The 14,564-nt window shown below is 42.4% G+C and overlaps 1 protein-coding gene across 1 annotated transcript; it reads left to right on the top strand.

Annotated features, from left to right (window-relative positions):
• The first annotated feature begins 9,326 nt into the window (after positions 1-9,326).
• Positions 9,327-9,923, top strand: LOC144326738 (olfactory receptor 2T27-like). Its single transcript, XM_077923517.1, has one exon. It carries the CDS (start codon positions 9,327-9,329, stop codon positions 9,921-9,923), a length of 597 nt encoding a protein of 198 aa, XP_077779643.1.
• Positions 9,924-14,564: the final 4,641 nt, after the last annotated feature.

Genomic DNA, 14,564 nt, shown 5'->3' on the forward strand with positions numbered 1-14,564 from the left:
TTTATGACTGGCTGCACTATTTTCAGATAAACGGAATGTTTATGAAAGATCTTAAGGACAAAGGTTATGCCGACAAAGATTCCAGATTCCAGATTGAGATTCTGAATAATAATTATAAAATTTTGTCTAAAATGTACAATCAGTTATTGGATTGGAATTTAATAGACGAAGAAGTGAAGTCGGTAATGATTTATTGGGCTAGAGACTTCGGCTATAACATTTATTTTGAAGAGTGGGAGAAACTTTGGAAAAAACATCTTAAGTTTACAGCTTGTGTGACATTGAAGGAGAATTTAATGAAAATGTTCTATCGCTGGTATATGACTCCTGTAAAACTAGCCAGAATGTATGGAACTTGTAATAAGTGCTGGAAGTGCAAAGAAAGTGAGGGGTCCTTCTACCATATGTGGTGGGAATGCCAAAAAGTTAAAGGGTTTTGGGAGAGTGTGTATAACGAAATGAAGAAAATTCTAAGATATACTTTTGTTAAAAAAACCCGAGGCCTTTTTGTTGGGACTGGTAGGAAGGGAGATAAAAAGGAAAGATTACAAGCTGTTTCAATACGCAACAACAGCAGCAAGAGTCTTACTAGCTCAAAATTGGAAATTAGAGGGTTTACCGACGATCGAGGAATGGAGAGTAAAACTATTGGAATATGTGGAGATGGACAAGATGACAGGGAAAATCAGATATGCTAAAGACCAGAGGTTCATTAAGGATTGGGAAAGTTTTACGAGATATCTGGAAAACTTAAGTGATGGTCAGATAACACTAGTGGGTTTTAAAGGAGCTCTGTAAAAAGAAAAGGGTACTGTCTAAAGAGAAATGGAAGAAATAGAATGATTAATGGCACTACAAATTAAGAAATGCGGAAACCTAAAAGATTAGCACGGATGACTTGTGGAAAGGCTGAAGGAAGTCTTATCTGTAAATTTGTGAAAATGAGAACTGAATTTTTTATTTGGTTTTTTTTTTCTTTCTTTCTGTATCTTGTATTTTGCAAATCAATAAAAATTATTTATAAAAAAAAAAAAGAATGTTTGGACTTTAAATAAGAATTGGCGAAATTAAAAGGAACTTGGACTTAGAAATTTACCCTAATTTGGTACTGAAACGGAAAGGATTAAACACGAAGTCACCCTTCCGTTTCCCTGTAGCCAGAACAAAGCAAAGACAACGCAAACTAGAGCCTTAAAAACCACTTTAAAGGATCGACTTTCATCATTTGAAATTGCTGAACCCCCCTTCGGTAGCAGGAGAAGAAGGGGGATCTTTTTTGAGTTGTTTAAACCTGCAGAATTGAATTTAAAGTAAAGTCATTTTCCACCGTCCTGACCCTGGAGCGGGGTGTCAGAATTGACGTTTGAAGCTCATTGACCAGAAATAAAGGTTTTTGACAGATAGTTAAAAGAACAGAAACATAGTTACTCCATTGTTTCCTTTCGTCTGCTAAAAGAACAAGTATCGTAAAAAAGAAACTTTATTGCTATTGTTTTTAAGAGAAAGAACAAGAAACTTTTCCCCCTAGAGGGGAAGGAATCCTGAAATTGTAACTCGTTCCTGGGAATTCCTGGGAACTGCAGCTGCCACTGATTACAACTGTGGGAAAGGACTTGGTGACCTTGTGGAACAATGTCTTCAGAAGCACTGTTGGGTGCTCTCTGTAAAATAAATGACCTACTGGATCAGTTAAGTCAGAAGATGGATTTTATGACTAATGTGGCCAGAACCTTCGAGCAGGTAGTGGGAAATTACATGGAGCCTACTCAGGAATTAAAACAGGAGCGTCCTATGACAGAACAACTGAGAGAAGAGGATCTTGCTGTATCTTGGGCGCCAGAGACGGAGAGAGCAGCGGCCCAGCAGGATTACAAAGGTTTGGACTTGATAAATGAACTTGGGGGAAATCAGACTTGGAAAGGTAAAATTTGGTTTGGTTTGGAAATGGGGGGCTGGATAGACCCCCCTGTACAGGGAGATTTGGACTTTTCGAGTCTGGAAAGGGGCCATCAGATGTTTGGAGCAGTGTGGGCTCTTAACTTTGAAGGGAATCTGGAATATGTTTTTAAATACAACATCGAGTTTAGTCTGGACTGTGGAAAAGGGATGGTCTTGTTGGAAAGGGTCAAAAACATCACCAAGCTGGAGTTCCCAAGAATAAAAGGAAAATATGAAAAAGTGCAGCGGGAGGGACATGGAAGAGACATGAGGGCCTCGGATATAAGGTGGCCAGGTTAATGTGCTAGATTAACAAGATAAAAAGGACTGACAAAACCTGGAACCAGGAGAAAGGGACGCTGGATGAAGACTGGATTGTTTATTTTTATTTTTTACTATTAGGACTGTTTTATAAAATTGATGAATGTTAGGAGAATGTTGAAATGGATTTATTTGGCTCTTATAAAAATGTTTAAAGAATTAGGTAAGAAGGCTATGGTTAGGAGAAGTTGGTAAAAATTAAGATTTAAGCTTTAAACTTTAAGTATATTCTTTTTTTATACATATGTATAAGATAAGATGAAGTAGATTAAGGTAATGGGATGACAGAATATTACGAATTAGGGAAAGGATTTTGAAAGAGGGGAGGGATTTGCTGGAATAATAATTTGAACTGGAATACAGAGAAGGAAGGTGTGAGGAGGTCCGGGAAATAAGTTAATGAAATATATGTGATGACTGGATTATCTTTTTAAAACTATTTTTGTCTTTTGTTTTTTCATTTTTTGTTGTATCTTTTTTCTTGTGTATTTTTCTTATCGCTCTTTTTTGTCATTTCTTGAAAATCTTAATAAATATCATATAAAAAAAAATAATGTTTAATGTTTTAGTATATGCTGGAAGCTGCTCAGAGGGGCAACCCAGTCAGATGGGCAGGGTGTTGGGATACTGCCAGGGAGATAAAGTCCATCATGGCCCCCAAGCCGGCTGCCAGAAGATCCATCAATCTCCCGTAGTCACGCAGTATGAGCGATTAGTGACACGAGTTTCTTGAAATATCTTGCCTCATTCCGGAGCTCATGCACACCTTTTATCAGCAGATAATGCACAGCCAAAAGTTGCACTCAGAGCATTATTTACAAGCTTTTATTCAGCGTTGATCAGAACAAAGAAAGACATGACTGTCTGCGACAGTGTCTCCAACAGAGAGAGAAAACGAAAGCAATAGCAAACATAAACATCCTGTGAACAGGACATGCACAGACTCTGACTCACAAAGCCTGCTCCCTTTTAAGGTGGAACGGAAATATCCTAACAGTTTTTTCTAGAATAAAACCAACTTTTAATTGACTGTACGTGTATGCGTCTTGCTGCCGCTACACTCAAGGTTAGATTACTGCAATGTGTTATATGTAGGGCTGTCTCTGAAGATGCATCAGAAACTTCAGCTAGTGCAGAATTCAGTAGCCAGGTTGCTCACTGGAGCAAGACAGTTTGAGCATATCACACTGATCCTGGTCTGACTGCACTGGCTACCAATTAGTTTCTGGGCCCAATTCAAAGTGCTGGTTTTGACCCATAAAGCCTTAAATGGCTCAGGACCGCAATACCTCAGGGACTGCCTCTTTCCATATGAACCTACCTGGACCCTGATATCATCTTCTGAGGCAATTCTTTGTGTGCCTCCTCCTTGAGAGGTCTGGAGGGTGGCAACAGGAGAACGGGGCCTTCTCTGCAGTGGCTCCCCATCCGTGCAATGCTCTCCCCAGGGAAGTTCACCTGGCGCCTTCACTACACACCTTTAGGGACCAGGCAAAAACGTTCCTTTTTAACCAGGCATTTGGTTGATCTGATTTACATCCTATGCCCTTTAAAAATTTGTTTTGTGTGTGTGTGTTTGGGGTGTGTGTGTTGTTTTTATTTTTATTAGGTATTTTGTGGTTTTATATCTGGATTTTATTCTGTGAACCGCCCTGAGACCCCCGGGTGTGGGGCAGTATATAAATTCAATAACTAAATAAATAAATAAAACAAAATATTATCAAATACAGTCCAGGAAAATGACAGCATTTTCAGACAGTGAGTGGTAAAGTTACAGCAACTTTGGAATGTGAGTTGTAGGAAGTTTTCACTTTTGAACTGCATTAAAGTTCGGTAACAATTAAAATCTTGGATTTGGAACCAAATTCCCTGAAGATGGAGTTGGCTGAACATTTCTCCATAGAGATTAGAAATTGTATATGTGGCGGGTAAGAAATACAGGTCCAGGTTTGAATGTATCAAAATTTTAAGGCATCTATATTTTTCCTGCCTCTAGAAACAGGGAGCCAGGGGGGCTAAGCAAACATTTCACTGTAAATGTAAGTTAGGAAATGTTGCTTTTTCAGGGAGTATGAATTGGTTTTGTTTAGGGTTTAGAATTCAAAAACTTAAGTATGTCAAAAGGAAGCAAAGGCAGCCCTGATATCTGCTCCCTCTGCTTTTGAATATAAAAATATTTTCAGCGTATCATTAATTTAAAATGACAGGTCTCTCCCCCCCACCGAAGAATGTAGTGCAAAGCATTTTTGAAGTAGAAGATGAGTTGACTCGTAACCCATTTTAATTGGATCACAGCGCATAGTTTGATCAGCCAAAGAGAAATGAGGGACAATATTTAATTAATTCAGCAGGAGCAACAAAATGTTTCAAAGGAGCATTTGCAACTAAATTCCTTTTTTAAAGCCTACCCTTTCCTCTCTTACTCAACAGCACCAGCCAACACAGGTATGTAATTCTTAACTTTTGCAGAGGCCATACTTTATTTGGGTGGTATCCAACTTAGTCCTACTCAGAGAAAACCCACTGAAATTAACGCACCTAAATTAATCATGTCCAGTAATTGCAATGGGTCAACTTGGAGAAGGACGACCATCAGATGCAATTTTTTGCAATTTGATGTTCCATAATGTTCATTCATGATAACATCCACTTTCTTATACACAAAAAGTCTATCATAGAAGAGCAAATTGAATCAGAAAATGTATGTACATACAGGAATGCTTATGAACAGTGTATTCCGTTCTCATGCTGAGCTTGGGCAGGATGCAGAGCTGTGCATATCTGTAAAAGCATTATAAAGCTTTGAAATATGATCCATTTGGGGCATTCATTCATTTCTTCTTTCGTCCAACCTTTCATTTATACTCCTGTACAGGCTGCTAGATGGGACGCGGGTGGCGCTGTGGGTTAAACCACAGAGCCTAGGACTTGCCAATCAGAAGGTCAGCGGTTCGAATCCCTGCGACAGGGTGAGCTCCTGTTGCTCAGTCCCAGCTCCTGCCAACCTAGCAGTTTGAAAGCACGTCAAAGTGCAAGTAGATAAATAGGTACCGATCTGGCGGGAAGGTAAACGGTGTTTCTGTGTGCTGCTCCGGTTCGCCAGAAGCGGCTTAGTCATGCTGGCCACATGACCCGGAAGCTATACGCTGGCTCCCTTGACCAATAAAGCGAGATGAGCACCGCAACCCCAGAGTCAGCCACGACTGGACCCAATGGTCAGAGGTCCATTTACCTTTACCTCTACAGGCTGCTAGGTAGGTCAGAGTGAGGCAGGGTTAGGGTTAACCAATATGATGGCTTCCAGAAGTTGTAGGGGCTCAAACTTCCATTGTCCGTGAACATTGGCCATGCTGTCTAGAGATGATGGGAATTGGAGTACAATTCCCGGGATCACATTCACCCGGTGCTATACCAGCTGCACTGGCTCCCGGTGGAGTACAGGATTAGGTTTAAGGTGCTGGTTTTAACCTTTAAAGCCCTATACGGCCTAGGACCCTCACACCTACAGGACCGCCTCTCCTGGTATGTCCCATAGAGGAACTTACGGTCTTCAAACAAAAACATCTTGGAGGTCCCAGGCCACAGAGAGGTTAGGCTGGCCTCAACCAGAGCCAGGGCTTTTTTGGCTGTGGCTCCAATCTGGTGGAACGCTCTGCCACAAGAGACTAGGGCCCTGTGGGTCTTGACATCCTTCCACAGAGCCTGCAAGACGGAGCTGTTCCACCAGGCCTTTGGCCAGGGCACAGCCTGACCCCCTCCTTTGGTAATCCTCACAGAACTCTAGCCCAATGGTTGCCATTAATCTGATGTGAACTGATTTTATAATGAAATGATTTTAGAATGTTGTATCATTTTAATGTTAGCTGCTCTGAGCCCAGCTTTGGCTGGGGAGGGCGGGATATAAATAAAATTTTATTATTATTCATTATTATTACAACAACCTCTGGAAGAGAGGGCACTGCCGTTTTACGAAAGGCTACATCTCAACTAGGGACGCAGGTGGCTCTGTGGTCTAAACCACAGAGTCTAGGGCTTGCCGATCAGAAGGTCGGCAGTTCGAATCCCCGTGACAGGTGAGCTCCTGTTGTTCAGTCCCAGCTCCTGCCAACCTAGCAGTTTGAAAGCACGTCAAAGTGCAAGTAGATAAATAGTTACCCCTCCAGCTAGAAGGTAAACGGCGTTTCCGTGTGCTGCTCTGGTTTGCCAGAAGCGGCTTAGTCATGCTGGCCACATGACCCGGAAGCTGTACGCCGGCTCCCTTGGCCAATAAAGCAAGATGAGCGCTGCAACCCCAGAGTCGTCCACGACTGGACCTAATGGTCAGGGGTCCCCTTTACCTTTACCTTTACATCCCAACTATTGGCTGTTTCAAAAGAGGGCATTAGGGCTGGATTAATCTCATGTACTTCACTCTCTTTCTCCCCCTAAAACAGAGGGTTGGTAGGGCTTTGAGGGACTCTTCCAAAATTCCTCCCTGATTTGGGAGTTCCAAATGACCCAGTCTTCTTTCCAAAACAGAATAAATGGGAATTAGATTTGTCTGTCACTCCAGCCAACTTTCCCATTCACATGTACCCATTAATGAAACACTGCCCCCCCCCCAAAAAGTGTGTGCATTTGTGTCCTGCCATTGGACATTCAGTTGCATCATTACCATTTTTGTGACTTTTCATTGCCTCGTAGGATGCAGGGATGGGGAGAATTTACATTCTGTTTGCACAGAAAGGCAAATCTACCTATTCCACACTCTTCAGAAACCAAAAGCACAGCCATCCTTTGACTTCACACTACATCTGAATTTTGCAATTCACTTATCTGGTTAAATAATGTTTGCATACCCGCATAAACTAGAGTTAATGCATATATTAGTGAGAATGTATTATACTACCAGAAATTGCCTTGTGGAAATGTTTGTATTAGGCAAAATTGTATACACAAAGATGGGTATTGGGAGAAATTCGCATTAGAATGCTGTTGAAATTTCACTGGGCCTTTAACAATAAACAAACTACAAAGTCTAATGGAAATGGGGATAAGTGAATTTAAAGCTGGCCGGAGTGTGGGGGTTGGTGGGGAAGAGAGATTTCCCCATTCCTAGCGGTATAACACATGTATGGATCTGTATAATAATAAACCACTACATTAAAAAAATATTCATCCAACTATACACAGGATCTCACCAAAATTGTGCTTGTGTGTTTTATCTACCATGCATACCTGTACTGTATTCTTCTGTTTGGAAGTTAATTTAATATATTGTCCTAGTTAAACCAGAAATCAGACGGAGAGGAAGCATGGAGCAGACCAGGTAAAATAATCATGGAGTAGCATGTTTGATGTTTTATCGTGTTTTTAATATCTGTTGGGAGCCGCCCAGAGTGGCTGGGGTTTAAATAATAAATTATTATTATTATTATTAGAGAAATCTTCTCATGCCTAAGAATATAGTTGCAGTCACGGAAACAAGCTATTAGACTGACGTGCCTGCCCATATATTATTATTAGTGATGCTTTTATAACCCTTAATTCCAAACTAGACTTCTAGTGGCTCACGGTTATTAAAATATTACTGGTAGCATCGTATAGTTACCAAACTTTATTTCATAAAATGTATATACTACTTAATTGCAAAGAAAATTCCCCCCAAAATCAACAAAGTTTACAAAAAGAATAAACCAGTGAAATAGTTAGTAAAAACAATTAAAACACTGAGGAAATTAAAACCAGCAATAAACTAAAGACACAGCAGCATTCCAGATAGGCTTGTCTAAACAAAAATGTTTTTAGCAAGCACCAAAAAGAGCACAATAGAGTTTCCAAGTCCTGCCCATTGAGCATTTCTCCTGATTTCTTTGCACAATGATCACAAGGAGATTTTACAAAATCTGCTACTTGTTGAGTAATAGGAATAATTTATTATTTATACCCCACCCATCTGGTTGGGTTTCCACAGCCACTCTGGGCGGCTCCCAATAGAATATTAAAAACATAACAAAACAGCAAACATTAAAAACTTCCCTAAACAGGGTTGCCTTCAGATGTCTTCTAAAAGTCAGATAGTTGTTTATCTCCTTGACATCACTTCAAAGGTAGCCCCACGCAGAGTGCATTGCAGTAGTCCAAATGGGAGATAACCAGAGCATGCACCACTCTGGCAAGACAGTCCATGGGCAGGTAGGGTCTCAGAATTCATTCTGATTTCTTCTGCAGGGAGGTTATACAACATTGCCTTGAGCAATGTTAAGTGGCACTTTCAAGAGCATTTCCCCATCGTTAGGGTGAAGGGAAGAGTGGGTTTGTTTCATAATAGTGCTGAGCTGGTCCTCTTTAATGCCACAACCTGAACTAGCTGGCTAAATCCCACCTGGAAGCTCTCAGAGATTCTTCTAACCAGTGGCGTAGCGTGGGGGGTGCAGGGGGGGCCGGCCGCACCGGGCGCAACATCTGGGGTTAGGGCAAATCCACGGGTTAGGGGGCGCAAATCCACAGGTTAGGGGGCGCAAATCCACGGGTTAGGGGGCGCAAATTACTTGCCTTGCCCCGGGTGCTGACAACCCACGCTACGCCGCTGCTTCTAACGCTGTATATTTTAAAATCCTCTATCATTGTTGTTTATGTTGTGCATGAGTGGATGAACAGTAACTCTACAGTTATGAACGGTGTTTCCCACATGCTTTTTCTTTGTGTTTTCAAGCTGAATCCTGGCAAATGAAGGAGGAATGGGAGAAGGAAATATTACATCCTGGACGGTTTTCCTTCTTGTCGGGCTTCAGCACCAGAGGTCACCCAGGGTTTTTCTTGGTCTGATGCTTTTCATGTTTGTAATAGCTCTGGTGGGAAACGGACTCCTTCTTTTCCTAATGAGAACGGACTCTGGCCTGCAGACGCCAATGTACTTCTTCCTCAGCCAGTTAGCCTTCATGGACCTCTGCCAGGTTCTCTCGATTGTTCCTTCCATGACAGTGAATTTTGTAACCCAGAGATATGACACTTCACTCTGTGGGTGTGTCATCCAGATTGCTGTCACGCTGACACTGGGCGGAGCAGAATGCCTGATCCTGGCTATCATGTCCTATGATAGGTATGTGGCTATTTGCAGGCCACTGCAATATCCAATCCTCATGAGAGGGGAAATCTGCTATCTGTTGTCAGTAGCGGCCTGGTGTTGGTCTTCTGTGCAGGCCCTAACCTGTTCCCTTTATGTTCTGCCTCTTCCCTACTGCAAATCCAATGTGATCAAGCATTACATGTGTGATTATCCAGCCCTTGTTCAGTTGTCCTGCTCTGACAATTCTGCCTTCAATAAAGTCACATATTTTGGGGATTTCCTAGTTTTTCTCATCCCCATCTCAGTCATCCTGGCTTCCTACATAGCCATTTTCCTTCAAGTCCTCAGAGCACACACCTCTGGAAGTGGCCATAAAGCCCTGGGGACCTGCTTGTCCCATTTGTGTGTGGTGGGGATCTTCTACGGATCGGCCATTTTGATGTACATGACCCCTGCGACCTCCTACACACCAGAGAAGTCCATGATTATCATAGCCTTTTGCACCATGGTCCCTGCCATAACGAACCCTTTTATATACAGCCTGAGGAACCGGGACGTCTTAGCAGCACTGAGAAAACTCCGTGCAAAATGTGCAGTGCTTAAAATTATTTGTTAGATAAACAAATGGGCAGGTCCTGGAGGAGGCAGCGAAATCAACTTCCGGAAATACAATGGAAGGTTATGACGAAGGACAGAAGCAATGTCTGTTTATAGACTGTCCGTACTAGTCTCCCTCAGCCCCCATCCTGCCTCCTTGGCCACTCTGAAGAATCCACGTCATGCAATAGCCAAACCAATATGATCAGTTTCCACCTCTTTATTCCATCCCCCCCGCACCTTATTTGCAGTGCCTTCCCTGTTTCCTGTGCCTTCGCTGTGCTTGTGTTTGAAGTCTAGATAAGTGTCACACTTGACACTTGAACATGTTGGGTGACATTTCGGTTCACTTTTGGGTGGGGTGGAGTGGGGTTGGAAGTGCCTTTGCGGGCAACATTCTGAGCTTTTTTTCAGCTTGTTTGGGAAGCCAGACATTTAATGATATCTAATTTGCTGCTTACCATGTTGTTGGAAATGAAACACTGGTCCGAAGACGGGGGTCCTGGGACCCTTAAAATGAAACCTGAACAAAATTGGTGAAGCAGCAAAATGTTTCTAGAGACATACTTGCAAGGATGGGTGTCCAAAAACAGGCACACCCAACCATTTAGTAAAACACACATTTTTATCACAAGTTCCTCCCCTGTCCTCCATTGGCTGGAGGCTCGCCCCTGTTGACATCTCCTATCCCTCTAAATCCAGGGACCATCACTCCTAATTGTTGTTGTTGTTTAGTCGTTTAGTCGTTTAGTCGTGTCCGACTCTTCGTGACCCCATGGACCAGAGCACGCCAGGCACTCCTGTCTTCCACTGCCTCCCGCAGTTTGGTCAATCTCATGCTGGTAGCTTCGAGAACACTGCCCAGCCATCTCGTCCTCTGTCGTCCCCTTCTCCTTGTGCCCTCCATCTTTCCCAACATCAGGGTCTTTTCCAGGGAGTCTTATGAGGTGGCCAAAGTATTGGAGCCTCAGCTTCAGGATCTGTCCTTCCAGTGAGCACTCAGGGTGGATTTCCTTCAGAATGGAGGAATTACGGTACTCCTAATTACTTTTACTCAAATAAGGGTGTGTGTTCCTGTGCTTTCACACATCTACTCAAGTGATAAAGCCACATCCCAACCACCCCTTAGGCATGCATGAGATATGCCCTGCCCAAGCTTGCTGAGGTGTCCCGATAAACCATCGCCTAACAGCAATTCACCCTGTTTTTGGGCATTCTATCCACAAGCCAGTAAAGATAAGCCTCTAAGTGAGTCCGTGGTTTCTAACTATTGCAGCCATCTACTCAGATGCTGTAACTGTTTGAGGCCTTATGACCTCTTATGATTTTATGAAAAGGCGACATTTTTATTCCTTACACTTGTGCACCTACCAATGCCCAGAGTTTTCAAAGATTTTCTGCAAGCATGTGCCTGTGTAATTCTAGCGCCATGCCCTCCTTCTCAGAAGCTCCTACACAGCAGAGAAGTCCATCATTATCATAGCCTTTTACACTATGGTTCCTGCTGTAACGAACCCTTTCATATACAGCCTGAGGAACAGGGACGTGTTGGCGGCACTGAGAAAACTCCATGCAAAATGTGCAGTGCTTAAAATTATTTGTTAGGTAAATAAATTGGCAGGTCCTGGAAGGTCAGTCATTTAATGATATCTAATCTGCTGTTTACCATGTGCACCTACCAATGCTCAGAGTTTTGAGAGATTTTCTGCAAGCATGTACTTGTGTAATTCTAGCGCCATGCCCTCCTTCTCAGAAGCTGCTTTTGATTCAAGTTTCATACTCTCCATAATGTCTGACACAACGAGCACTAAGAAATGGCAAGTTTTCTCTTTTTACCGATGACGTAGGAACAGTAAATATTGATGATTACATGGAAACACAAAAACTTGTTCCTCTTGAGTGTAATTCTTATTTATTTGGATAGGTAGGATGGTCATTCTACATTCACAATTAGCAAGGGGATTCATTAGCAATAGCAAAGGGAGAAAGGATAGCAAAACCCTCTCTGTGGGTCACCCACCCAAGCTGAATGTGGAATGATTCATGACAGAGGGGGGGAAAGTTCTTCTTCACACAGCACAGGGTTATGCTGTAGAAATCGTTACCACAACATGTAGTGACGACCACCAACTTGGACAACTTCAGAAATTCACAGAGGATTTGAGGGCTTGTCCAAATATCTGCTTGTTCCATGCCTTGAAAGCAGTGACGTAACGTTGTGGTGGTGGCACAGAGTCCGTTGCCCCAGTTGTTGTTCAACATATTTGTAAATGACTTGGATGAAGGAATTGAGGGGATGCTCATCAAATTTGAAGATGACCCCAAACTGGGATGCTAATGCCTTAGAAGACAGAATCGGGATACAAGATGATCTTAATAGATTGGAGAACCGGGCCCAATCTAGCGAACTGAATTTCATAAGGGACAAATGCAAGGTTCTGCACTTAGGCAGGAAGAGTCAGCTGTACCAATATAAGATGGGGGACACCTGGCTTGCCAAGAGTATATGTGAAAGGGATCTAGGGGTCTTAGTAGACCCACAATATAATAAAGCCTTACGAGGAACAGTTTGGGAGCTGGGTATGTTTAGTCTGGAAAAGAGGAGACTGAGAGGAGATATGGTAGCCACCTTCAAATATGTCAAGCGTTGCCACATGGAAGAAGGAACCAACTTGTTTTCTCTTGCTCCAGAGAATAGGATCCGGATCAGTGGCTTCAAGTTACGAAAAGGAGACTCCAACTAAACATCAGAAAGAACTTTCTGACAATAAGAGCTGTTTGGCAGTGGAACAGGCTCCCATGACTCTTCTTCCTTGGAGGTTTTAAAGCAGAGTTTGGATGGTCATCTGTCATGGATGCTTTAGCTGAGATTCCCACATTACAGGACGTTGGACTAGAAGACCCTTGAGGTCCCTTCCATCTTCCAAATGATATGATTCAAACTGTTGTTTTGGCCCAACCCACCACTGGCATGCAACCCTTAAAAGGTAGGTTGCAAGTCTTCCGAGTCTGCCCAATGCCATAAAACCAGAAAGGTAAAAGGTAAAAAGTTAAAGGACCCCTGGACAGTTAAGTCCAGTCAAAGATGACTATGGAGTTGTGGCGCTCATCTTGCTTTCAGGCTGAGGGAGCCGGCGTTTGTCCACAGACAGCTTTGCAGGTCATGTGGCCAGCATGACTCAACCGCTTCTGGCGCAAGAGGACACCGTGACGGAAACCAGACCGCACAGAAATGCCGTTTACCTTCCCGCCGGAGTGGTACCTATTTATCTCATTGCACTGGCGTGCTTTCAAACTGCTAGGTTGGCAGGAGCTGGAACAGAGCAACGGGAGCTCACTCCGTTGTGGGGATTCGAACCACCGACCTTCGAATCAGCAAGCCCAAGAGGTTCTGTGGTTTAGACCACAGCGCTATCCACATCCCCAAATCATAAGGAGTACCCTGCTGGCTCAGCCTTTTTAGTTGAGCATCCTGTTTTCACAGTGCCCAGCACCGCATGTCTGTGAGGAGCCCATAAGTAGGACCTCACCACTGAACATTTGAATCTTCTTTTTTATTGTTCAGTAGATTAGTAGGAGAATTAATCCTCATCAACAACAACCTTATAAAATACTGTGCAAGAAAGTTTCAGCAACTTTGAAATGTGAGCTGTAGGAAGTTTTCACTTTTGAACTGCATTAAAGTTCAGTAACAATTAAAATCTTGGACTCGGAGCCAAATTCCCTAAAGATGGAGTTGGCTGAACATTTCTCCATTGGGATGAGAAATACTGGATTGGATATGTGGTGGGTGAGAAATACTGGTTCTGGTTTGAATGTTTCAAAATCAAAAGGCACCTATCTTTTTCCTGTCTCTAGAAACAGGGAGCCAGTGGAGCTAAGCAAACATTTTGCTATAAACGTAGCTTAGGATATTTTCCGACCTATGCATGTTGCTTTATAAGAGAGTGTGAATTGGTTTTGTTTATTGTTTGGAATTTTAAAAATCAAGCATGTTAAAGGGAAACAAAGGCACATGTAGCTCTGCAGCCATGAATATAGGTCAGGGCATTCCTCCCTGCTACTTTTGAATATAAAATGAATGTGAACCTTTCTCATCAATAAAGAAGACATGTCTCTTTTTCACATAGAATGTAGGAGAAATTATTTTTGCAATAGAAGAAGAGTTGTCACCCCTTTAAATTTGGGGAGCTATAGCAGTAGTAATGATTGAAAAAGATTTAATTAACACAACAGAAGCATGAATGTTTTTCAACGGAGCCTGTGCAATTATATTTCATTTTAAGAAACTAAATTTTCTCCCTTCCTGATGTTGTAAACAGAAGCAGTCGGCAGAGGTATGTAATTCTTAACTTTTGTAGAAGTCATAGTTACTTTGGATTGCATCCAGCTCCATAGGCCCATGGAATTTAATGGACCTAAGTTAGTCCTGGCCATTAATTTCAATGGGGCTACTCTGGATGCAATCTTTTGAAGTGTGAAGGTCCATCATGTTAATTCACGATAACACCCACTTATTTTTACTCAAAAACCTTGTAAGCATATGGTTAATGCAAGAATATAATCAAACAAGAAAATGTATTTATTTAGTTATTTAGTTAGTGTATTTTAGTTAATTTCTATCTTGCCTTAACCTCCAGGAATGGCCAAGGGATTAAAA

Source organism: Podarcis muralis, chromosome 2 (genome assembly GCF_964188315.1).
Source record: "Podarcis muralis chromosome 2, rPodMur119.hap1.1, whole genome shotgun sequence".
Classification (NCBI taxonomy): Eukaryota; Metazoa; Chordata; class Lepidosauria; order Squamata; family Lacertidae; genus Podarcis; species Podarcis muralis.